This window comes from Misgurnus anguillicaudatus, chromosome 23 (genome assembly GCF_027580225.2).
Source record: "Misgurnus anguillicaudatus chromosome 23, ASM2758022v2, whole genome shotgun sequence".
Classification (NCBI taxonomy): Eukaryota; Metazoa; Chordata; class Actinopteri; order Cypriniformes; family Cobitidae; genus Misgurnus; species Misgurnus anguillicaudatus.
This window is the reverse complement of record NC_073359.2, coordinates 9543246-9568837: the sequence shown is the minus strand read 5'-3', so window position 1 is coordinate 9568837 and position 25592 is coordinate 9543246. Positions and strand designations below refer to the sequence as shown.

The following is a 25592-nucleotide window of genomic DNA, read 5'->3' as shown; positions in this document are numbered from 1 at the left end:
GTGCTTTAATGATAAGACAAACATTTTATTTTTATCATAACCATAATTATTTAACTGTAGGGTCTGGTTCTGTAAGTAAAGACTCGACTCAGGAAAACCAAATAATCTCACCCACACTCGCCACCAAGCATCAACACACCAGTCAATCAGCTTCAGGTAACAGCGTCACACTGATATAGGCATAAATAATCATAATCTTAGTCCTTAATGTTCTTGCACCTCTAGAGTTGTAAATTAAAAACTGTGAAGCAATATCAGATCATTTAATAACATACTTTACAGTTAAAATTTGCTTTCATCTTGTTTTGTTATTTCTGTTAAGTATCATCTACACAAGTTACCAATAAACTCACCCACTTACTTGCAAGCACCATCCTCAAATCTTCCACCTCCGTCATCACCATCACAACCTCACACTCATCCACCAGCAACATCACCACCAACACACTCTCCACCTCTGAAATCTCCAGCTTAGTCTCAACCACACCCACCACCACACACTCCATCACCACCATCACAGTCTTACCCACAACCAACACAAGCACCACCACGGGTAACATCTCAGCTTCAAGTCTGAAATACACCTTATTTCTGTTTTTGATACTTAAATAAAACACCACAAAATGTAACATTTTATTCCACAAACTCTGGCCAAGACATAGTGTTTTAGATTTTGTTTTTAGTGGGTAGAAATGGCTCACCAATGTCAACCTGTAGAAAATGTTCTGTTGGCTGTTAAATACTCTCTAACGTCGGTCCAAGATGAGCTGTAATAGATGGGTGTGGCCTTGGGCTCTTCCTACCTTGATCCAATCATGGGGTGAATCCCTATTCCTTCTAACTGTGCTTTCACACCGCCACCGGCGAGCGCGTCAATAAAAGCTCTGGCTGCTCTACTAACGATGCTATAGAAATGCTGTAGTGGACGCTCTGACGCTCGAATGCAATCTCTGGAATTCTCTCAAGCAGAGGTTTCCGCCTTCTGATTGGTTGCCGCCGAACATTTCCGCCTTCCGATTGATTGCCGCTGAACCGCGTCATAGCTCATTTCCATAAAGTTGAGCAATTTCAACTCTCTTCGACGCTCACACCGTACATGATGCGCCGCGCCACTGCTCGACGGAGGTGGTGTGAAAGCACAGTAAGGCTGTGGACTTTGAAGGCAAGACTCAGTATTTGAAGGCTGCAGCCTCTAAAGGCAACATAGCGAACTGAAATGAGACGATCTAGCCTATCAGACTTAATAATATTTAGCCAGATTTATTTTATTTTAGAAAATATGACACATTAATGCAGATTAAACTACCCAACGGCATATACATTTTTCCAACCTTAGAAGTATACAGAAGTAAAACGCAACACGCAGAATATTGCAGCAATAATATTAATTCACATTACTATAACATTATTTAAAAAAATAAAACAGTGTCAAGGACCTTTAATTTGCGAAATATACACTTTTATTTAACTACAGTTCTGAATGTTTACTTCAAAATACCTAGAAGTTACAGGCGCGCATTGAAGCTTGTGATAGCCAAAGCTGATCCATCTATGGATCCTTGGTTTCAGGGGAAATGAAGGCCACAATTGGGGGCTGCATGTGTAGGAGCCTTTGAATTGGGACAGCCTTCGTCGCGGCCCGCTGACGTCATTGGCCTTCAAATACAGCCTTCGAAGTACGCAGCCCCTGAATTAGGATGCACTCATCTTTTCTGGCTCATTTCTTTACTCAGTCTGTCACACATTTAAAGCTGCAGTCTGTAACTATGGCCTTTTTATTGCCATCTCTTGAAAATAAAATTGCTTTGTTGTTATTAGTGGAGTATTGTTCTGTCCGTGCGAGGTGCTTTGCACCGCTACTCTGATGTCAGTGATCACTGCATCATATCTGTCATTACATAAATATGACACAAGTACATCCACATCTGAAAATGATGACCTAAACCCAATTTTCACCCATCCACCTGTCGAATTTGCCGTCACAAATAAGGCTGTGGGAAACACTGATCTGAAGTGAGATATCTGCCACATGATGCCTCAACAGTGTTTCAACAGATGCCTTACCGGTTCAGATGAAGCTCCCTCCGCTCCAGTAGTTACACCCTTCAAATGTTAAAAAGCACAACTGATATTAACTCTAATGTAAAAACGTAATAAACTGACATAGAGTTTGTACATGACGTTCCCAGATGATCATCCTTCTTTAAACTTTTTCCCGGCAACTTAATAAGCTATTATAAAAATATTATAATTATTGTTTTATTATAATTATTGTTTTATTTTTTCATGGCTGCAGAAGGCGCAATGATATTTTCCAGTGTCCGAAAATATTCCCCTTGGTAACTTTCAATAGTAGGGGACTGTTTTCGGGCAGTGTGTAATATCACTGCGCCTGCTGCAGCCATGTTATGGCAGCAAAGTCCTTGATTAATACACCAGAATGAGAGTATAGTTCCTAGACATATCTGCACAGAAAATAACGTTTAATTTTCTGTCAGTCTTAGTACACGATGTAACTACAGAAGAGTCAAGTTTTAAATAGGAAAAATATCAAAAATCTTTGGTCATTTTTAGCGCGATGCTAATGGTCTAATCAGATTCAATTGATTGTGCTAAGCTATGCTAAAAGTGATTGTACAAATCAAATGTTTAACTCTAGGGGAGCTGGAAAATGAGCATATTTAAAGGGGACAGAGAATGAAAAAACATTTTTACCTTGTCTTTGTTGAATAATGGTAGTCTACCCACATTCACAAACATACAAAAAGTGCTAAATATGCTAAACATCTCAGTCTCATAGAAATTCCTCTTTTAGAAATGTCAGCCAGAAAACAGCCCAATCTGAAAAACTGATGCTTATGACATCATAGGCATCTAACTGCCCATCCACTTTAAAATAATTGGCTACATTTTTTGAGTGGCAGCAAAGTCAGCCAATCAGTAATGAGATTGCAAGTTAAGCCAGTAGGGGGAGCCAAATAGGTGCAAAATAACTTGTTTAAAATCCCCCACCCTAATAGAGCTATTTGAGAGAGGTTTTTAGGAAGCTTCTAAGGCATTACAGACCCAAACAAAAAAATTTGTCTACATGTCACATCACAGAACAAGGATAAATACTCCGTTCAATCATTCTATGTCACCTTTAAAAAAGTAATGTGTCCATTTAAATGGACAGCAAATGTAAACATGCTTAAGTCGTCTTCTTTAAAGCAAACATCTTTTTCCGGTTTATTTACTAAGTATTTTCTGAATAATTTCTGCTACTTTTAAACATCACATTCATGACCAAATACTGCTACCCTGCTTTTTCAAAGAATGAAGGAGAACTTTCCCATGAGCATTAAACGGCTTTAACTATGTATCCAAAACAAATCTGATTTTCCACAAGAAACGAGTAAATAATGTGTTTTAATGATAGGATAAATGTTTTATGATCATATAACCATAACCATTCACAGACACTGAAGACACAACAGTCTCACCCGCACTCACCACTTTGCATCAACATTACACCGAATCTGCTCCAGGTAACATCGTCATGTTGATATACTGTAGGCATTAAAGATCATTTTTTATTATTTTTTCAATGTTTTGTGTCATAATAATGACAAAGCCTATTGTTTTTAAAGCTATGCACTAATGTTTTTGCACCTCTACAGTTGTACATTAAAACATGATGAGCAATATAATTTAGGCATGGTTTTGCAGACCAGGCTTACCTAAAGCCAGGACAAGGCCTGAGTTAAATTAAAATGTTTAAGCATCTTAATAAACATTCCTTACTGGACTATTTTAAGATCTGTCAGTGGTCAGAGACAACTCAAACTGTGACATAGTCTAAGACTAGCCTTAAGCCTTGTCTGTTAAACCAGGGGTTAATAACTTACTTTGCAATTCATAAATAGAGTGCATTTGTAGAACTCAATTTGTTTTATAATTTCTGTTAACTATCACCTACACAAGGTACAAAAAAAAACATCACCTTACCTGCAAGCACCACCCTCAAACCTACCAACTTCAACAACACAGCCTTACCCACATCCATCAGCACCAAACCTTCCACCTCTGAAACCTCCAGCTTTGCCTCACCCACACCCACCACCTCAAACTCCACCCCCACCATACCCACAACCAGCACAAGCATCACCAAGGGTAACATCTCCACTTCAAGTCTGAAATACTCTTACCTTTTTTGTATAAATGATCTTTATTGTATCAAAACCACATGACTTGTGATTAACTTGTAAACTTGTGCTTTTCTTAGATTCCCCTACAGAACCTGAATGTGAGTATCCTTTCATTTTATTTGATTTGTTTAAGTTAACTTACATTGTGATGTTTAGAACATAGAGTTGTAAACAAATGTTGGGAAGGAGCATGTTCAATTAATCTGATCATATATAAACCACAGAGCAACTCCACCTTATAACTAATCATTGCTACATTTAGGTGGATAGAGGTTAGGTTGAGTCTGTCGGTAATGGACAGAGCCAAATCTGTTTTATTTGGAATCAAGGATTTTATTAAGATTTGTTTTTAATCGCATATTCTGCTGTGTAAGTATTCATTAATGTTTGTTGGTCTCACATACAGGCGAGTTCAACATTGTGGTGAATAACAATACTGCAGATGTGGAGGTTATCAATGGCAACCCAGGCGTAACATACACTGTCTATTTTAAAGAAACTTCTAATGGGAATTTGATACCTCAAAAACTCAATGGACAAAAAAACCCCACAAGGTTTATGCTAAAACCATGCACTAACTACACAGTTGAAGTAAATGACTGTAAAGTCCCCGAAAACAACCGTTTTAGCATTCACAAAGGTAAGTGATTTCATTAAACTAAATTAACTTTAGGTAAATTTGTTAACATTAGTAAATACTTTAACAGCATTTATTAATCTTAAAATATATTTTAACATACCAATTCACTGTCAAATGTATTGTTACATTAATTGTTATTAGTAAATGTATTACAGATGAATATATACTAAAAATAAACAATAGTATTTTTATAAATGTAAATTAGATTAAATTAATAAATGCTGTAAAATGTTAGTTTATGATATCTAATACATTAACTAACGTCACATCGTATTGTAAACTGTTATGAGAAATGTAATGTTTCAAGATAATTTGAACATTTGTCAACTTCTGAATAATGTGATATATTTAAGTGTGTTTAAGTTGTCTCTGATTTTTTCATATAGATACAGAGACACCTGACTCTACTGTAAACGCCTGGAATGATACGCACGTGTGCTTTAAAGTTGAAAAGTGGAATTTTACAAAGTGTGTTGACATAAATGATACGGCAGGATGCTCAGTTGTGCCAACAGTCGAAAAACTTGACACATGTGACTACACAATAATGGTCCATATGCCCCCAGGTTGGTATTTAATAAAATTAAAAGATTTAACTTTTGCCATGTTAAAGCAACCTTTGTTTTATTTTCATGATTGCTCAAACATAAACATCCACAGAATACATAGAAAGATGTTTTCTAGGCCCAGTAATAATATTTATAATATTATTACTTTACTGTCTTGGACATTGATGCTAGTTTATTTTTCAGCAAGCCCTTAAATAAATGTAAATTCTATACATTTAGTTTCTTACTGCTGATATATTTTTAGTAATTCGTAAATCGTATACCTTTACTTAGCTTTCTTGATCTTCTGAGCAAGAATGAAGGAGAACTTTACAATGAGCAGAGGCATAGCCTTTACTGTCCATCTAAAACAAATATATGATCAAACATATTTTAATATGTATATAATTAAAGGAAAACACCACGGTTTTTCAATATTTTACTATGTTCTTACCTCAACTTAGATGAATTAATACATACCTATCTTTTGTTAATGCGTGCACTTAATCTTTGTACAGCATGTTGTGAATGTATTAGCATTTAGCCTAGCCCCATTCATTTTTTAGGATCCAAACAGGGATGAATTTAGAAGCCACCAAACACTTCCATGTTTTCCCTATTTAAAGACTGTTATATGAGGAGTTAGCTACATGGGTAAGTATGGTGGCACAAAATAAAACGTGATTTTTTTTAAGCTTATTAAAAAAGAGAACTATATTGTATGGCGGAAGAGCACTTAGTTTGCAGCACTTTGACCTCTGGCGCGGTAACATCCTCACTCCTGACCACTCTCCCCTCTCCCTTAAACTTCCTAAGTCAGGAGTGATGATCTTTGAAGGGATTATGTCTGACTAGAGCTGAACCGGCACATCACGTGCAAATAAACTTTTCCTATTTAAATGTGCATATTAATCCGCGAACCGCGGGTCGATTCACGGATCAACTGCAATCTGTCACAGCACTACCCAAAGCCTACGATAAATGGAACAGCAGCGGCCGGTGCAGTCAACATGTTTGTTTGCTTTCCTCTAATGTGTGGCCACGTGCATGGAGCAGATACATAGTACGGCACGTGTTATGTTGTGGTCAGGTTATAGGTAACGGAGAGAGGGGAATAACAGCGAGCTTATCAGACGTTTCCTAAAAATAAACATTGTTCACGAGTCCCGCAGCTCAAGTCCGAGTCGAGTCTGAAGTCTTTCGAGGACGAGTCTCAAGTCAAGTCTGAAGTCACTGTGTGTGTCGCACTCGAGTCCGAGTCTCAATGCGAGTCCTCATCTCTGGTGGGATGTTATGTAGAAAACTGTTTCTTATATTTTTATCAAATTGTTATTTTTTCCCAGGTAAACCTGAAATAGACTTCACAGAAAAAATCCCCACTCAGTTCGACTGGAGCAATAAACCAACGAATTGTAGTGGCGCATTTAAAATCCATTGCACCAGAGGTGGTAAGTTTTGTGTTCACACTGTAAATGTGTAATTTAATATTTTTTTCAACTTGGCATGCACATGAGGAGCTCAGATGCAAAGCCACTGAACGCAACATTCATCAAAAATGAAACAATGATATTAAACGAATGCTCTTGGCATGAATTATATCTTCATCCAATACTTTCACTTCAAATCCGCTTAATAAATTCATAAGGTCATTCAGAATCTGCTTTGTTGGCAGAATCATTAAGAGGTTGATAAAAAAAATGCATTTACAAGTAAACATGTCAGACGCACTTTGAGGGTTTTGCATCTGAGCTCTTCATACACTGAAGAAAATTATAAATGCAACACTTTTGTTTTTGTCCCCTTTTTTCATGAACTGAACTCAAAGATGTAATACTTTTAACTATGCACACAAAAGGTCTATTTTTTCTCATACATTACTCACTAATCAGTCTAAATCTGTGTTAGAGCCCGTCCCAATACCTCCCCTTCCCCTACATTTTTGCCCTAACCCTCGCTTTTGCACGTGCACGTATGGGAGTAGGTCGTACATTACTTTAGGGAGCAAGACGGAGTGCTATTGTTCACTTAGAATAACCCTCAAAATGTAGTCAGGAACAATGTAGGCTTAAAACGAAGTGCGAGATAAAATTACCCAGGATACCTTGCGAGACCGGTAGACATGTCGATTCAGAATGTGACGTAGGTGAGCATGTTCGCCACGCTACTTTCCATATAGTGGTGTCCCATTTGATAGGGAAAGATTTTAACTGCCACTTTACTGTCGTGGGCACTCAAAACCAAGTGGAAGTTTGGAGGGGGTAGAAATGGGATGGGCTCTTAGTGAGCACTTTTCCTTTGCCGAGATAATCCATCCACCTCTCAGGTGTGGCATATCAAGATGCTGATTAGACAGCATTAGTGATTATTGCACAGCCTGGCCACAATAAAAGGCCACTCTAAAATGTGCAGTTTTACTGTATTGAGGTGTCGGGGTGTCCGAAAACAGGTCAGTATCTGGTGTCACGCAGTGCAAGACATCTCCTTTACATAGAGTTGATCAGGTTGTTGATTGTGGGCTGTGGAATGTTGGTTCACTCCTCTTCAATGGCTGTGCAAAGTTGCTGGATATTGGCAGGAACTGGAACACGCTGTCGTATACGCCGATCTTGAGCATTCCAAACATGCTCAATGGATCGAGTGAGTATGCTTGCCATGCAAGAACTGGGTTGTTTTCGGCTTTCAGGAATTGTGCACAGATCCTTGCAACATGGGGCTGTGCATTATCATGCTGCAAAGAGGTGATGGTCGTGGATGAATGGCACAACAATGTGCCTCAGTATCTCATCACGATATCTCTGTGCATTTAAGATGGCATCAATAAAATGCACCTGTGTTTGTTGTCGATAACATATACCTGCCCATACCCTGACCCCACTTGATCCATAATGTTGACATCAGCAAAACGCTCACTCAAATGACACCATACACGCTGTCTGACATCTGCCTTGTACAGTACAGTAAAAAAACAGGATTTATCTGTGATTGTGAGGCTGGTGGGATTCACCGCCACATTCTCTAAAACGCTTTTGGAGACCGCTTATGGTAGAAAAATGTACATTCAATTCACGGGTAACAGCTCTCTTGGACATTCCTGCAATCAGGATGCCAATTACAGACCTGATGGTACCCACATATACACCAGCAGTGTACATTTAACACTGTTGATTATCTCGGCAAAGGAGAAGTGCTCACTAACAGATTTAGACATATTTGTGAACAGTATTTGAGAGAAATTGGCCTTTTGTGTACATAGAAAGCGTCTTAGATCTTTTAGTTCAGCTTATGAAAAATAGGGGCAAAAACAAAAGTTTTGGCTAATAATTGTGTCCAGTTTATTTACCTTACTGATTAAACAGATGATGGATTTCTTCTTTTTCAGATTGGAACCATACTTTTCAGCTAAAAAAGGATGTGTCATTTTTTCCTGACAAAATATATAACTGCATTGGAGAATACACTCATGAAAATAAAATAATCATGGGTGAAAGTCGCTCAGTTTACATAACATGTGGTAAGTTGCTAACTTAAAAAAATAAGCAGGATACTAATTCTCTCTAAAGCTTATCTGAAAATATTTAGCAAATACATGCAAACTGGGAGGAGGTGCACCAGGCTGACCCTGGTGCTTTTCTGTGTGGAGTTTGTATGTTTTCAGAGACATGCTAAACAGATTGAACTGGAATGTCCAAATTCTTTGAGTTTATGTTGTTAGCATCACTATGTAAGCACTTTAGATGATGGATAATTTCCAAATAGAATTAGATACAGTACAGTGGCGCTAATAGTTTTGAACAATTAAGCTCGACTACAGGCAAGTAAAAATGTTGATTATGGTCTACATTTATGTTTTTATAAAAATATGTATATTAAGCCCCCGTCTAGCAATCCCAATGCTCTAAATAGTCAATAAACATCTAAAATAATCTTTATTTGTACGTTTTCTGAGAGGTGTAACGTCCTAAATGCTTAATCTAATAGCAAGATGCGTTTCCATGATCATCCACACATCCACATGTGCATCTGACATCTTGTTGAATGCAGGAATTAGAAAATAGAGTGCAGAACTTGCTTGATGTTAAAAGAGTTATGAAGAGAAAAAAGTTTAGGGGCTGACTGATATTAATAAGAGCGACATTATTAAGAGCGAAAAGTTCGTCACTCTTACTAAGACATCCAAAGCTTTCATGCGACCCTAATATAGTATACATACATATAATATATACTAAATATATACCTATACTAAATATAATTTAAACTAATTCACACAGATATCTGCTATGTCTTAAATGAATGTTTGGTTAACTGTTGTGGAAAAATATCTGATGTTTAACATTATATTACATCCTTGCATTACAATAGATCTTAAAGCTGTCGGTCTCAATGTCAATCAAACAAAATAAACCAAAAAGTTGAACATACATTTTTCCTATAGTTATTGTTTTTGACTGGTGTGCGGCGCGCTAAATCTATAAGTTTTAACAGTGATTTTAAAGGCGCAAAAGAGGATGTTTCCGCCGATTGAGAATCCAAAGACCGTTACCGAGTTTTTTAAATAAGCGCATGCATAAGAACAGCCTGCTCCTTCACAGCTTATTTCTAGGGAACACCTTCCAAAACTCGTGCACGAGTATTTGAACACGAGCCACTGGCATCAATGGATTTATTATGTGAAATGATATGATAAAACACATAAGACATAAAGTTAGATCAGTCGACGCTACTCCCATTTCAACTAGCATGTAGCAGACTGCTCACTGCCTTACAACTACAGTACAAGAACAACGTCGATATACCTGAATAACAGTACAACAATAATTATTCCACAAAGAAAGAATAATCACTGTTACCTGTTGAGGAGAATTTTTGCGAACTGCGCGTCTGTCTTGACACCTCTTTGTTCCTTCATTGCTGTCCAGCGTTGAAATGTTTCTCCAATAACGACTCTGGTTAGATTACGTTATTCTGACAATTTTCTACTCTTCTCAGCGACTTAAAGTCTTTCTTTTGCGTCCTCCTTCGGGTTTCTTCTCTTCCATGGTGCAAATTCGTAGCCTGGGTGCCAGCTGATCTTAGCCCTGCCCACAAGATTTTGAGAACGGGACGATCGGTCTGGGGTTTCTGCGTTGGGGAGCTACTATGCTAGACCCAAAGCTGGTCGAACCAATCAAATTGTCAGGGCGGGCTTTATATGATGATAGACAGATAATCAACAGTAACATAATAACCACGTCACCAAAGAGCGCGTGTGTTGAATGGCTGCCGCTGTAGAGTTCAGATGTGTGGATTCTGACATTGAGTCTGTTCTAAAAGATATCGACAGAGCATTGATTTTAAAAGAGGAACAGAGAAACGCGAGCAAGGCATTTGTTGATGTTTTTGCTGTCCTTCCTACGGGATTCGGCAAAAGTTGGTCGCAACAAATAACTAGCAGTTCGGTCAGGCTGCAAAGATGTAATTTCAACATACGTCACACACTCCGTTGCTCTGATTGGTTGTAGGTCTATCCAATTGAGTGCAGAGGCATTTTTCGGTTGAGACACGCCTCATAATTATAGCTCAATGGAGTGGTATCAGACTCAAATTCTGACTAGAATTGAGTATGACAACGTCAGGCTAGCAAATTCGAGGAGGAAAGCAGTAGCGACAATGAAAACAAACCGAAACTAAAGACGGAATTTCATGCGCTATGCGCATGCGTCACTCGTGTAAAGTGGGGGGGGGGGGGCACGCTGAAAAAGTTTGGGAACCACTGGTCTAATGGATTAGTGTTCAAATACACAGAACCAGTGTGTTTTGTATTGTATCATGGATTGTAAAAATGTGGTTCCATTTTGTCTTGTTTGTGACTCAAATTTTCTCTTACAGGTTGGTCAAAAGATGCAACATTTAAAGATATTGAAAGCAACTCCTTTACTATGTCATCAAAAACATTCCCCGTGGACAACTGCCCTGGCATTGAACTGCATAATTATTTCGCTGAATGCAATGATTTAAACCCCATTAGTAAGAGTTTCATCTTTACTGTAATTATGATATTTTAGTATCTGGAAATGAATCTACCATTACCTATTTTTCTGCAGTATTCTGCTGAAGTTCTTGCTCTTTGTGGAAGATGTATAATGTCATTATGGTTTTTTTTATTTAGGTTGCACAACAAAGGAAAATTACACAGATTGCAGTTTTAAAGGTTTGAAACCATATATCTATTATGAATGCGACATTAAAGCCAAAGTCGTCATCATTAAAACCACTGAACAAAGTGACCCCGATCCCTATTTAATCTCTACTGGAGAACAACAAACAAGTTCTTCTGGTAAGTGCCTTTCATATTTTTTTCTAAATATTAATGAAATTATTCTCGGATAGAAAACTCATGTTGGTGTTATAGGAGATTATACAAGTGTTTCCATAGACTTAAAGTTTATTTGGTGCAGCACATCCACCAAAAGAATGGATGAAAAATTGGTAACTAATATGGGTTCATCATTCTCAGATGTGGAACTGCACACAAAGCTTGTCCGCACAAATAAAATGCTGTGAGCACAGCCACGTGAAATGGGGTCTAGCACTATCAATATGTACGCCCGCCCACTTGGGATGCCATTTTCGCAGCTCGCACTAACGGCATGTGCTTCAAGTTTAAAACAGGGCTTCAGAGTCGGAGCGTGGCGACTAACACCACGTGTGTGTGCAGAACCTGTCATGTGAGAAATGGGTAGTGATAATAGGCACAGTGGTGGGTCGCCACAAATAAATGAATGTATGGGAAACACTGCATACAGTACACCCTTGCATACTGGATTTACCTCAATATAGCTTGAAAACTGCATGACTGTGTTATTGAACAAATAAAGGTAATACATGTGTTCTGTCCTCTTTTAATAGAACCCATTTTCACATCAAAAAAGATAGAGGTAACCCACCCTTCCCACAATTCCATTGAGATAACATGTAAAGATATTCCAAAAAATCACTGGAATGGGGGAAAAGTAAAATATAAGGCTGAACTTGAATACGAGGGATATCCTAACACACCTACAAATAAGAAACCTGAAGAAAAGGAAACATGCCAGTTCTCATTTTCAGATCTTTACTACCTTACTGAATATAGGATTAAGGTATTTATATCCCTTCTTATTTATCAAAGACATTTATTCATGCCAAAAGGGTCACATGTGTCAGAACTTTTAACATGTAGTTATAACGTGAAGTTGTCTTTTTTATTTACTTGTGCATTCATAATGTGTATTTATTCATTTTAGATTACAGCCACAAATGAAGAGAAAAAAAAATCTAAAATTACTCGCACAACTACTACTAAATGTAAGTGCAACTTTTCTTATTGTCACTTATTAGCTAATCTACTGTAGTCTACCTAGAAAGAAAACATAAATAATCATCCTAAATGACATAAAGAACAGTCAGTGAAATATATAATCTTGAAAGATATATAACCTATTAAAGATATAACCTTGATATCTTTAATATTGACTGAGTAAGGCCATGTCAAAGATTTAAATAAATGTGAAATGAATGATTGAAATCAAACTTTGATGCTCCAAATCTCAAGATTATAGTGATGAGACTTTAACATGGATTTCACAGACAGGGTCACATATTTTTTGTACACATTAAAATAGATAATTAGAATACAATATAGAGTTTCATGTATAATAGAGTCTGGTGTCACCTGAAAATATGACATTCCTTAGCATTTGAACATGCATGTTATTTAGTTCCAGACAATGATAAAGCTGTTATTGGATTTCTGGCTTTCCTCATTATTGTGACATCAGTTGCCCTTCTTTTTGTGCTGTTCAAAATTTTCCTACTCAAACGAAAGCGGTCAGTGTTACACTTTAACAAATAACACAAACAATGAAGCTCATGTAGAGTTCAAATGAAGATTAATCGACTTTTCTGCTGGCATTTCTTACTACAGGACTCCTGAAGAAATTCCTCTTACATCACGTAAGTAATGAGATTTTCATTGTCAGTTCAATGTTATTTGGAAGACCTTTATTGCAATTTTTCCTCTCTCATCCAGATTCGCTGCAGAACATTGATCCCATCTTAGCAGAGAATTTAATTGAGGTCTATAAGAGGAAGATTGCTGATGAAGGACGCCTTTTTATGGATGAGTTTCAGGTGACTTTATTACATATTCCACACAAACTATAATGCAAGGGTAGTAGCTACATGTTTTAGATTAAATCATGGGTGTCGAAAGCATTAAAAATGAGAAAAAAATCACTAGAGTAGATGCCATTTTCTGTTGTCTTGTAAATGAACATTTTTATCAGGCTTTTATGTTGAGGTTCAGTAATTTCTGTGAATGACAATGAAAAGGTTAGTCTGTATTTGAAATGCCTTATTTTCAAAAAAGTGTCACTTTAGTCATTTCATTGGTATATAACCTATTTGATTGTCTTTCGGTGCAAAATCCTCTAAGTGCATGCAAGCTTTTTTGGCAAAACAAATCCACTTCTTTGAGTAGGACATAGTAAAGAGCTGCAAAGATTTAACTAGAAACAATGCAAATAATGAAAATCTAAATGTAAAAATGAAGGCTGCCAGATCTGGGTTGTATTCAGGTCCAAGTACTCACAAGGGACCAAAGTTTAAATGTTTGAAAAATCAGGTCTGAAGGGGTTAAACTGTAAGTAAATGCATTCACTCCAAAATATATTGACCAGATTTCCCTGTCTTTTCTTCTCAGAGCATTCCCCGAATCTTCTCCAATTACACCATTAAAGAGGCTAAGAAGCAGGAAAACCAGTCTAAGAACCGCTATGTTGACATTCTGCCTTGTAGGTTTCATTTTGATATTGATATTTTTATTTACTGCATTAACATAAGAATGTATTCATATCTGTATGGGTTTTGTTTTTGCAGATGATTATAATCGTGTTGTGCTGACCGAAGGCAGCAATGACTATATCAATGCCAGCTTCATCGAGGTACCGGTTCAAGCTTGTCTGCCTTCAATTTAAAGGAAAACGCCACTATTTTTCAATATTTTGATGTGTTCTTACCTCAACTTAGACGAATTAATACAATGCGTGCGCTTTTGATCTTTGTACAGCACCTATGTGTTGCATTTAGCCTAGCCCCATCCATTCCCTAGGATCCAAACACAGATGAATTTAGAAGCCACCAAACACTTCCATGTTTTCTCTATTTAAATACTGTTACATGAGTAGTTACACGAGTATGGTGGCAAAAAATAAAACTTTTGTTTGGAGCCATAGGAATGAATGGGGCTGGGCTAAATGCTGGCACATTCAAGAAGTGCTGTACACAGATTAAAAGTGCACGCATTGAAAAAAGATAGGTATGTATTAATTCATCCAAGTTGAGGTAAGAACACAGTAAAATATTGAAAAACTGTAGTGTTTTCCTTTATCTCTTTCCCCGCCATTAACGAGTTATTTCATCAATTAAGAAAAAACATTTGTAAAAAAAAACGTGTTCCTAATGAATTTTTATGTTAATCTGCAATACCGCATATTATCTAGATGGCGCACTCACCCAATTTATGAAAAACTGAAGCCAAAACGTTATTTTAAACTCTGTGTATGTTTTTGATAATCGTTCTGAATCTGATCAGACCAAATTCCTTCACAAAAATTATAGTTTTTTAATTATAGAATTATTTCATCTTTTTGCTAAAAAAAAATTTTTTTTAAAGAAAAATATGCATATTTAGGAGTTTATAAGCGGAGAAAAAAATAGATAGGATAAAAGTTATATATTTTTTGAAGAAAATTTTTCTTGAAGGCATTTTGTGAAACTTTTGTAAAAATCACAAAAAATGCTTGCCGGCGAATTTTAAAAAAATGTCTGGCGGGGAAGTTAAAAGTAAACTTATATGGTTATTACACTTTTTGTAACACATGAACTAAATGTGCAATGTGGGACGTGCGGCATCTAGCGTGTAAATAACATGAGTTTATATTTTCGCAGTTTCTCTGCCATCTGCTTCAGTTGAGCGGAGACTTTTACGCGTTACTTTGCGCTTACTTCCGCGTCTGACGTTTATCTTTCACGCGCTGAGACATGTGCACGTGGAAAAAAATGTGAGAAAGCTGGTTAAGGTGTTTACATGCCATGCGAAATCGGGGGACTGAGCAAAAAACTACCTCTGCCGATCGGTTTTTGCTTACGCCGTTTATGGGCTTTCCCCGATAAAAGAAAACAGTTTTACGCGTTTACATGACCTCACGTGTTATCAGTTTATTAGGCATAATCGGCGTAAGACTGTGCATGTAAACGCACTCATTGAGTAAAATCAGGTGTGTTAGATAAGGAAACATCTGGAAGGGGGTACTCGAGGACCAGGATTGGGAAACACTGATTTAGGGCGTCTCTAGAAACATGACAGGGAAAAATGGGGCCTTTCATGTAATGCATTATATTGCATTTCTGCCAAGAGAAGTCCACATTGCACTTTTAATATTAAAAAAAGGTTGAAGTATTGTTTATTGTTAGCTAATGCATTATCTAATGTTATACCACAGGGCTGTTAAATGCTTTATTCTGATTGGTTGAGAAATGTTCCATGGGTGTTGATTATTTTTCAATAACCGCACACCTAAACTTTAAAATGTCTTAAAAATAGGTACCAGAGCAATATTTTTAGTAACATGGTATAAATTTGCATTATTCAAAAATAATGCACACCCACAGTCTAACTCGCGTCACATCGTGCCGCACAACCACCTTGGGTGTGCATTATTTTCTTATAATTTAACACGTCCGTCGTCAATTATTTCTTTTATAACAAATGCCAGTGGTATATTTCGAAACATACACATTTAACACTTTTTTGTGCATATGATAATTTTTTTTATTTTTAGGGATTCAAAGAGCCAAAGAAATACATCGCAGCCCAAGGTAGAGTATATGTACACTTTTATAAAACAGATTAAATACGCTATTTAGTTTAGTCAATAGTGACTGTGATTATAATGATTTTACCACAGTAAAGTGGAGTTTTATTTGCAACAAGTTCAAGATCTGTTACATCTGTTTCCATTTTAACGTTGTTGGATTTTCCAGGACCCAAGGATGAGACCATTGAAGATTTCTGGAGGATGATCTGGGAGCAAAAGTCATCCATCATCGTCATGGTTACCCGTTGTGAGGAAGGAAATAAGGTAAGAGTTTCTCTTTGCTGTTGTCTCAATTTATTTCTGACTAAACTTTTTTAAAGAGCCATAATGTGAAATATTGTCAATAACTACTATTTGTTTACCTTTCAGACCAAATGTGCTCAGTACTGGCCATATTTAGAGAGAGAAACGGAGATATATGAAGATTTTGTGGTGAAAATAAAATCAGAAGAACACTGCCCCGATTACATCATTCGCCATTTGCTCGTAACCAATGTAAGCGGATCTTTGTTTATTGCCTATATTAATACTCTATTATATACTCTGTTAAACAATGCTCAGACACACTTTTCCTTGTGTACGTCTCTTACAGAAGAGAGAGAAAGCCGCCGAAAGAGAAGTCACTCACATTCAGTTCACCAGCTGGCCGGATCACGGCGTCCCTGGAGACCCCAGCCTGCTTCTGAAGCTCAGGAGAAGAGTCAACTCCTTCAAAAACTTCTTCAGTGGTCCAATCGTGATACACTGCAGGTAAAAATACACTGCGATTGGTAACTATACAATAAATGTGCATATAATCTTAATCTGAGGCTATTACACTAATTTGGATTCATTTTAATACCTGTATTAAGACCATAATTGTCTGGCTAAAGTCTCAAAATTGTGAGATTTGAAGCATCATAGTTTGATTGATTTAATTGATTTCAATCTTTGTTATGACCTTACTCAGTCATTATTAAATATATCAAGGTTATATTTTGACAGAATGATCTTTATATTATGTAAGATGATTTTATGTAAAAAAGTACTTAAAATGACTTAAAGGTGGGGTGCATGATCTCTGAAAGCCAGTGTTGACATTTGAAATCACCTAAACAATCACGCCCCTACCCCAATAGAATATCCTTTTGTCATTTGTAGCGCCGGGGTCGGACGCACAGGGACGTATATTGGCATTGACGCCATGATCGAAAGTCTGGAGTCAGAGGGCAGAATGGACATTTATGGATATGTGGCAAAACTACGTCGCCAGCGTTGCCTCATGGTTCAAGTTGAGGTAAGACCACTGCAAAAGAGTCTAAATCTTGATCGTTTATTTTGGGTATGGAGGTACACTGAGGTACAAAGAGCAGCCAGATTTTGTCAGATTTAGTAATAGTACCAACATTAGCAATTAGATGCATTTCTGAATGTATCTGTTTTATACTGTTGTAATTAAATGAATAATATGTATTAAATATACATTAAATAATTAATAAGTTAAATATAATGTTTCTCAAAATTATGAGATTAGAAGCATCATGGTTTGAAGGATTTCAATCTTTGTCATGATCTTGTTCAGTCAATATTAAATGTTGATCTTATTCAGTCAATATTAAAGATATCAAGATATCATTCAGTATTTTTTACTGAATGATATAATGTAGAACAAAAAATTTTGTGTTTGGGTCTGTAATGCCTTAGTAGCTTCCTAAAAACCTCTCTCAGATAGCTCTATTAGGGTGGGGGATTTTAAACAAGTGGTTTTGCACCTATTTGGCTCCCCCTACTGGCTTCACTTGCAATCTGACTTTACTGTCACTAAAAAATGTAGCCAATTATTTTAAAGTGGAAGGGCAGTGAGATGCCTGTGATGTCATAAGCATCAGTTTTTCAGATTGGGCCGTTTTCTGGCTGAGATTTCTAAAAGAAGAATTTCTATGAGACTGAGATGTTTAGCATGTCTAGCACTTTTTGTAGTTCGTGAATGCGGGTAGACTACCATTATTCAACAAAGACAAGGTAAAAATGTTTTTTTCATTCTCTGTCCCCTTTAATAAACAATACGGGGAAGTTTCCCAGACAGGGTTTACATTAATTCAGGACTAGGCCTTAGTTATATCAACTCTTTCCCCGCCATTGACGTGTTATCTCGTCAATTACGAGAAAACATTTGCATGAAAAAACGTGTTCCTCAGTTTTTATGGTTATCTGTAATACCGTGATTGTCCACTCAATTTATAAAAAAACTGAACCAAAAAATTATTTTAATAATTTTAAACTCCGTGTATGTTTTGATGATCGTTCTGAATCTGATCTCTAACAACATTCCTTCACAAAAATGCAATTATTTCAGCTTTTTGATAAAGAATTTGGATTTTTAAAGAAAAATACCCATATTTAACAGTTTTTAAGCAGAGAAAAAAAAAGAGACAATTTTTTTCCTCATTTTGTTTGCCTGTTTATAGCAGAGGGTCTGTTCTTTATTTGATATATTTGTATGTTTATATATTTTTAAAAGAAAATTTTCCTGGAAGGCATTTTGTGAAACTTTTGTAAAAATCACAAAAAATCCTGACAGGAAACTAAAAAAATGGCTGGCGGGACATGAGTTAAACAAAAAAAATCTGTATTAAATATACATTTAATAATTAATTTATATATATATATATATATATATATATATATATATATATATATATATATATATATATATATATATATATATATATACATACTAAATGAAACTATTAAAAGGGACATTGCACCAGTTTCTTTTAAAGACGTCAAATAAATCTTTGGTGTACCCAGAGTACATATGTGAAGTTTAGTAATATCATATAAATCATTTATTATAACATGTTAAAATCGCCACTTTGTAGGTGTGAGCAAAAATTTCCCATTTTGGGTGTGTCCTTTAAAATGCAAATTAGCTGATCTCTGCACTAAATGGCAGTGCTGTGGTTGGATAGTGCAGATTAAGGGGCGGTATTATCCCCTTCTGACATCACAAGTGGAGCCAAATTTCAATTACCTATTTTTTCACATGATTGCAGAGAATGGTTTACCAAAACTAAGTTAATGGGTTGATCTATTTTCTAGGTAGAAGGACACAATTATAGCACTTAAACATGGAAAAAGTCAGATTTTCATGTCCTACCAAAGTCTCTTTTAGTATGCTTTAATTCACATTTAAGCACTGAAAAATAGGCTAAATATTTAATTATTTTGTTAATTATGTGACCTCAGCTAATGTAATTTTTGTGATTTGCCATTTTCTGCATAAAATTATAATGTAAAGAGCATTGTGTGAAAATATAATCTTGATATTTTTAATATTGACTGAGTAAGATCATCAAACTTTCATCATTATGATACTTTTTTTAATCTGGATTTCACACATATGGTCACATATTCATATAAAATATTATTTGAAATATTTGGTTGTTTATTTACATGTGGATATGTTTATGTGTGTGTCTAGTCGCAGTACATATTGATCCACACGGCTCTGATAGAACATAACCAGTTCGGAGAAACAGAAGTCTTGCTGTCCGATTTTCATTCGGAGCTCAACACCCTCAGACATAAAGATGGAAATGACACAAGCTTGCTTGAAATGGAGTTCCAGGTTTGTCATCTCTACTTTAAATAGAGACGATACAATTTCCACCACATTGAGACTCAGAATTTTCATTAATTTCTTTGTCCTTTTTTTTATAGAAACTCCCGAAGTTTAAAAACTGGAGAACATTTAACACAGCAACCAATGAGGACAACAAGAAGAAAAATCGCTACTCGACTGTTGTCCCATGTAAGTGACCACCGTCAGCTTTACGGACAGTATAGCTTAATATATTTTTAAATCCTCTCCTAACAGATCTCTGAATATATTTCTCCCGCAGATGATTACAACCGCGTCCTGTTCAGACTTGAGTTAGACTCCAACCAGACCAGCGATCCCGAAGATGAGGATGAATCTTCATCAGACGAAGAGGAGGAATCTAATGAATACATCAACGCCTCCTTTATTGACGTACAGCAGTTATTATTTCATTATTTGTTGTTTTCTATAAGCAGGTTTATAAATATTAATCATACTGAATTGCTTTTCAGGGTTACTGGTGTGGGAAGAGTCTCATAGCGGCACAGGGACCTCTGGCCAACACGGCAGCTGAGTTCCTGCTAATGCTTTATCAACAACAAACCAAAACTATAGTCATGCTAACCGATTGCAAAGAAGACGACAAGGTACAACTTCCCACAATGCATTGCACACTGTCATTCAAAAGAAACAACACGAATTTCATGGCAACTATTTCTACAGGATTATTGCTTTCAGTACTGGGGAGATGAAAAGAAAACGTTCGGAGATATCGAAATCGAAGTAAAAAAGACAGAGAGTTTCACGACGTACGTCAGACGGCGCTTGGCGATCCAGTCCACAAAGGTCCGTTTTTTAACATGGTCAATTATTTAACTGTGCTTTTCATCTCACATTAGTTAATATAATTAAGTAATTGATCTTCTGTCTGTCTAACAGAAGAAGGATGTGCTTGAAATGGACCAGTATCAGTTCCTCAAGTGGAAAAGCCGAGAGCTTCCAGAGAACGCTCAGGATTTGATCGAGATGATGAGGAGCATCAGAGAGTCCGGCGGTTACGACAACAGCAGGAAGAACCGAAGCATTCCCATCGTGGTGCATTGCAAGTGAGTCCAGATAGCCATCTGTGCAGCAATATTGTAGTATATATTTTTCATTTATCCCTAACCGCGTCAAACTTTATATCAGCAATGGATCTTCACGTACTGGGATCTTCTGCGCCTTGTGGAATCTCCTGGACTGCGCGTTAACGGAGAAGTTGGTGGACGTTTTCCAGGCGGTCAAAAACGTTCGCAAGGAGAGACAAGGAATGATCGAGACATTCGTAAGTTCACAGTTTGTGCATATAGGACGCACCAATTTGACATTTATACATTTGGCAGATGCTTTGATCCAAAGCGACTTGCAGTGCATACAAGCTATACGTTTATTTGATCAGTATGTGTTTTCACTGGGAATCACTTAACTCATTCCCCGCCAGCCATTTTTTGTGATTTTCAAAAATGCCTTCCAGGAATATTTTCTTCTAAAAATATATAAACATACAAATATATCAAATGAATGAACAGACCCTCTGAAAGAACAGACCCTATCTTTATTTTTTCTCTGCTTATACAAGCTTAAATATGGGTATTTTTCTTTAAAAATATTTTTTTTTAGCAAAAAGCTGAAATTATTGCATTTTTGTAAAGGAATTTTGTTACAGATCAAATTCAAAATGATTATCATAACATACACAGAGTTTAAAATTACTAAATAACATTTTGGCTGAAGTTTTTTCATAAATTGGGTATAAGTGGATAATCGCGGTATTGCAGATTAACGTAAAAATACATCAGCACCAGGTTTTTTATGCACAATTTTTTCTGAGTTAAAAGAGTTAAAACAGAGCAGCTGCAGATGTTTAACCCTTTCCTTACAAGAACATGACCCCAAGTTGAAGTGTTTTGTTCACCCAAAAATAAATATATTATGAATAAATGCTAATAAAATTAATAATTAATAATATTAATAAAATAAAATTAATATTTACATGCCCTCATGTTGTTTAAAACCTGTTTGACTTATAGAGGAAAAATTTAAGGAACTTTAAAGCTGTTTATTTTAACAATAAAAGTAAAAGGTGAGACATTTCAGCCTGACATGGCCTGATACAGCTCGACCTGATTTTGCCAAGTGAGAGATGTCCTCAGGGCAACATATTGTGTTGACCCAAGGACACCATTTTTGTAAATTAAACCTAAACCCACCCCCAACCCTAAAATCAGAGGGAAATGATAAGTCAAACAATGGTCTAGAACAGAGGTGCCCAAACTAGGGCCAAAGTTGACCCACAATGACCTTTAATTTGGCCCGTCTTGCCACGTGAGATAAGAAAAAAGGTAAACTTAATTGACGCAGATGTTCATATTTCTAAAATGTTATTTTTTTGTTTTATTTGTATATTACAAAAATGTAAATTGAAATTAAATGCAAGGAATTAACTCATTCCTCGCCAGCCATTTTTTTAAACGTTGCCCCACAGCATTTTATTAGTAAATAACGTTTACTAATATTGGTATTAGTAAATAACGTTTTGGCTTCAGTGTTTCCTTAAATTGGGTAAGTGTCCCTAGTCTGGTAGATAATCGTGGTATTGCAGATTAACATAAAAATTCTTCAGAAACATGGTTTTTATGCAATTTTTTTCTTAATTTTTCTTAAATGTCAATGGCGGGGAAAGAGTTAAAACAGAGCAGCTGCAGATGTTTAACCCTTTCCTTACACGGACATGACCCCAAGTTAAAGTGTATGTTCCTCCAAAAATAAATATATTATGAATAAAAAATCAATATTTACACGCCCTCGTGTTGTTTCAAACCTATTTGACTTTAAGAGGAAAAGGACCTCTTTAAGCTGTTTATTTTAACAATAAAAGTTAAAGTTGAGACCTTTCAGCCTGACATCACCTCGACCTGATTTTGCCTCGAAGTGAGAAATGGTGTAAATATGTTTTTTGTAAATAAAACCTAAACCCACCCCAAAACAATGGTCTAGAACAGAGGTGCCCAAACTAGGGCCAAAGTTGGCCCGCAAGACCCTTAATTTGGCCTGTCATGCCACGTGAGATAAGGAAAAGAGTAAACGTAATTGACACAGATGTCCATATTTCTAAAATATATATAAGAAATAAGAAAAAAAAATATATATATATATATATATATTTTTTTTTTTTTCTTATTTGTACATCACAAAAATGTAAATTGAAATTAAATGCAAGGAATTATAGTGAATACATGTTTTTTTATGTACATGCATACTTGAAGGTGTATAGCATGCGTCACGAAACAAAACAAACTCGGTTACTACAAGGCTAATAATGTAGAGGTCGAGGCAGTTGCACAGACAAAAAGAAATTTAAAAATAATTGCCAAACAAAATTTACTTTTATAACAGTTACCTTTGAAAATAAAACTGCATTAGTTATGCATAAAGAGAATTATGTTTGCTTATTTATTTTTTAAATATTAGAAAATTATAAATTAGTTGAATCAGGGCAACTTTAATTTTTATATAACAAAGCAATGTTTACTTTCGGCCTACGGCCCTCAGTCAGGTTTGATTATTGGCCCTTGGTAGAAAAATGTTTGGGCACCCCTGGTCTAGAAGCAGCTAATCCTACTTGTAAGCTTAAACTTGACTAATTTCTGAAATCTGATTGTTATTTAAAAATGTTGTCCCAGGGTCAACATAATGTTGCCCTGAGGACATCAACCACTTTGCAAAATCAGCAGAGCCACCTCATACAGGTTTAAAACAACAGGGGGATTTCGTAATTCTTCAAATTTTCGGGTGAACATTATCTCTCTATAAAGTTAAGTCTATCTTTAATTTTTGCATTTTATAAATTAATTCTGTATTTTCTGTATTACAGGAGCAGTATCAGTTCCTCTATACGGCTCTAGAGGGCGCCTTTCCCGTGCAGAATGGTGGCATAAAGTCACAAGCATCCGACAGCATCCAAATCATCAACGAAACCACAGCACTTCTCTCTGAACAAGCCAGCAGTACCAACACTGACCAGAAGGAGGAGGAGAAGAAGGAGGAAACAAGCAAACCCAAAGAGAGCGAAGAGCAGAAAGACACAGATGCTCCTGCTCCTCCTGCTGATGCTCCTGCTGCTGATGCCACAGCTACAGCAGAAAGCAGCACTTCACCATCACCACCAGAGGGAGACAATGAGAAACCATCCACAGAGGGCACCACAAATGGCCCTACCGTCACTGTAGATGTCTAAGCAGCCTTAAAAAAACAATATTGGGTAATATTGTGGTCATTCGAGATCAAACGTTGTAGATTTGACACCAAGTGTCTTGGAGAAAGATGTGATACCAGCTGGTTTATATTTTTTACATTTAACTTTTATTGTATATTTTACGGTACATATGGCTAGCACGCTTGCGGAGAGTTCATGGCTTAAACCTGAAGTCAGGGTTAGATTTAATTTTGTATAATGATGCTGTTTGAGTGAAATCTGTCCATATTCATAATGTTTATTTGAACGTACCTGTATGTAAAGGTTTTGCTATATGATTTGACGTTTTTAGGCAGACTGCATATTTGAATGTATTGTAAAATAACACCTTGGAGAACATATTTTCTATATTTTTTGGTCTTGTTACTGAATCTAAATATTGGTGCCTGATGGATAGAAATATATTTGAATTGAGTGCTTTTATATGTTTTTAAACCAAAAATTAGAGCAAAGATAACTTTGCACTACATGGCTGTCATCAAACTTTCACTTGGCTGTTCGTCTGAATTGTAAAACCTTGCAGTTTTTCATTTTAAGCAGATGTTTAATGTAACTTAAAGAATAAAGGATCGCTTGAACAATAACGTGTCTTTAATTTGCCACGAAGCATGAAATAATTGACATCCTGTTCACAATTTCAAGAAGCGTGTGGAAAGCGTTTTTTTTGTGTGCATCAAATAGGTCGGTATATTGATGCAGGTGTGCAAAATGTGTCAGACCCTTTTTATGGCATATTTAACCCAATTCTGTCCTTACCAGGTGTGAAAACTAGAACTTTAAATAAAATCAAGTAAAGACATTCAATAAAAAAAATAAAGTTGATGTAATACAAGCTAACAACACAAGATGGCGCATGTTAACAAAGAAGTGAGTAGTGTGCATATATAATAAAGCATGCATTATAAGTAATAAAATATTGCTGTAAAATAAATTTGCTTGTTGGATACTTTAAACATTTCATATAACATTTTGCATGTTTATGATGAACAAAAATCCATATAATTAATCCATATAATCCATAATTTTTTATTTTTATTATCTTGGTTTATGGATGGGAGTTGACTCAAAGTCTAAAATAAATTAAAATTAAAATAGTTTTTTTCTATAAATATATTTAAAGTGTTAAACAGGTGTACATAACTGTATATAGAGCAGCATAAGCAGGCATTTCCCCTTAAATAAATCATCTGGGTGCATGATTTGCATTCAGCTGTCTTGCGAAACTCCACCCATTCATACAATTATCATATTTCATGCAACTTTTATGAATGCCTGACTTTATAAACGTACACGCTGTCTGTGAAATCCGCGCTCAACATCTATAATCATGAGATTAGGAGAATAAAAGTTAGATTTCAATCTTTAACATGACCTTACTCGGTCAATATTAAAAATATCAAGGTTATTTTTCACACAATGATGATTTATTATATGTAGAAAATGAC

The 25592-nt window shown here is 36.1% G+C and overlaps 1 protein-coding gene and 2 long non-coding RNA genes across 3 annotated transcripts in view; 2 read left to right on the top strand and 1 right to left on the bottom strand.

Moving 5' to 3' along the window:
• LOC141359331 (uncharacterized) overlaps positions 1 to 25592 on the bottom strand; it is a 183745-nt gene that overhangs the window by 40140 nt on the left and 118013 nt on the right. The window lies entirely within an intron of this gene.
• Positions 25 to 2559, top strand: LOC141359333 (uncharacterized). The gene is made up of 2 exons (XR_012365759.1): positions 25 to 156; positions 323 to 2559. It is a non-coding gene; the product is annotated as an uncharacterized lncRNA (long non-coding RNA).
• Positions 3168 to 24731, top strand: ptprc (protein tyrosine phosphatase receptor type C). The gene is made up of 27 exons (XM_073862328.1): positions 3168 to 3180; positions 3459 to 3527; positions 3964 to 4152; positions 4265 to 4285; positions 4594 to 4827; positions 11241 to 11378; positions 11521 to 11688; positions 12261 to 12493; positions 12638 to 12698; positions 13118 to 13220; positions 13318 to 13346; positions 13423 to 13523; positions 14095 to 14185; positions 14271 to 14335; positions 16235 to 16271; positions 16437 to 16534; positions 16640 to 16765; positions 16863 to 17020; positions 17411 to 17546; positions 19734 to 19880; positions 19973 to 20063; positions 20155 to 20285; positions 20366 to 20500; positions 20577 to 20699; positions 20793 to 20959; positions 21042 to 21177; positions 23767 to 24731. The coding sequence occupies exons 1-27, from the start codon at positions 3168 to 3170 to the stop codon at positions 24127 to 24129; spliced, it is 3363 nt and encodes a 1120-aa protein (XP_073718429.1). The 3' UTR covers positions 24130 to 24731.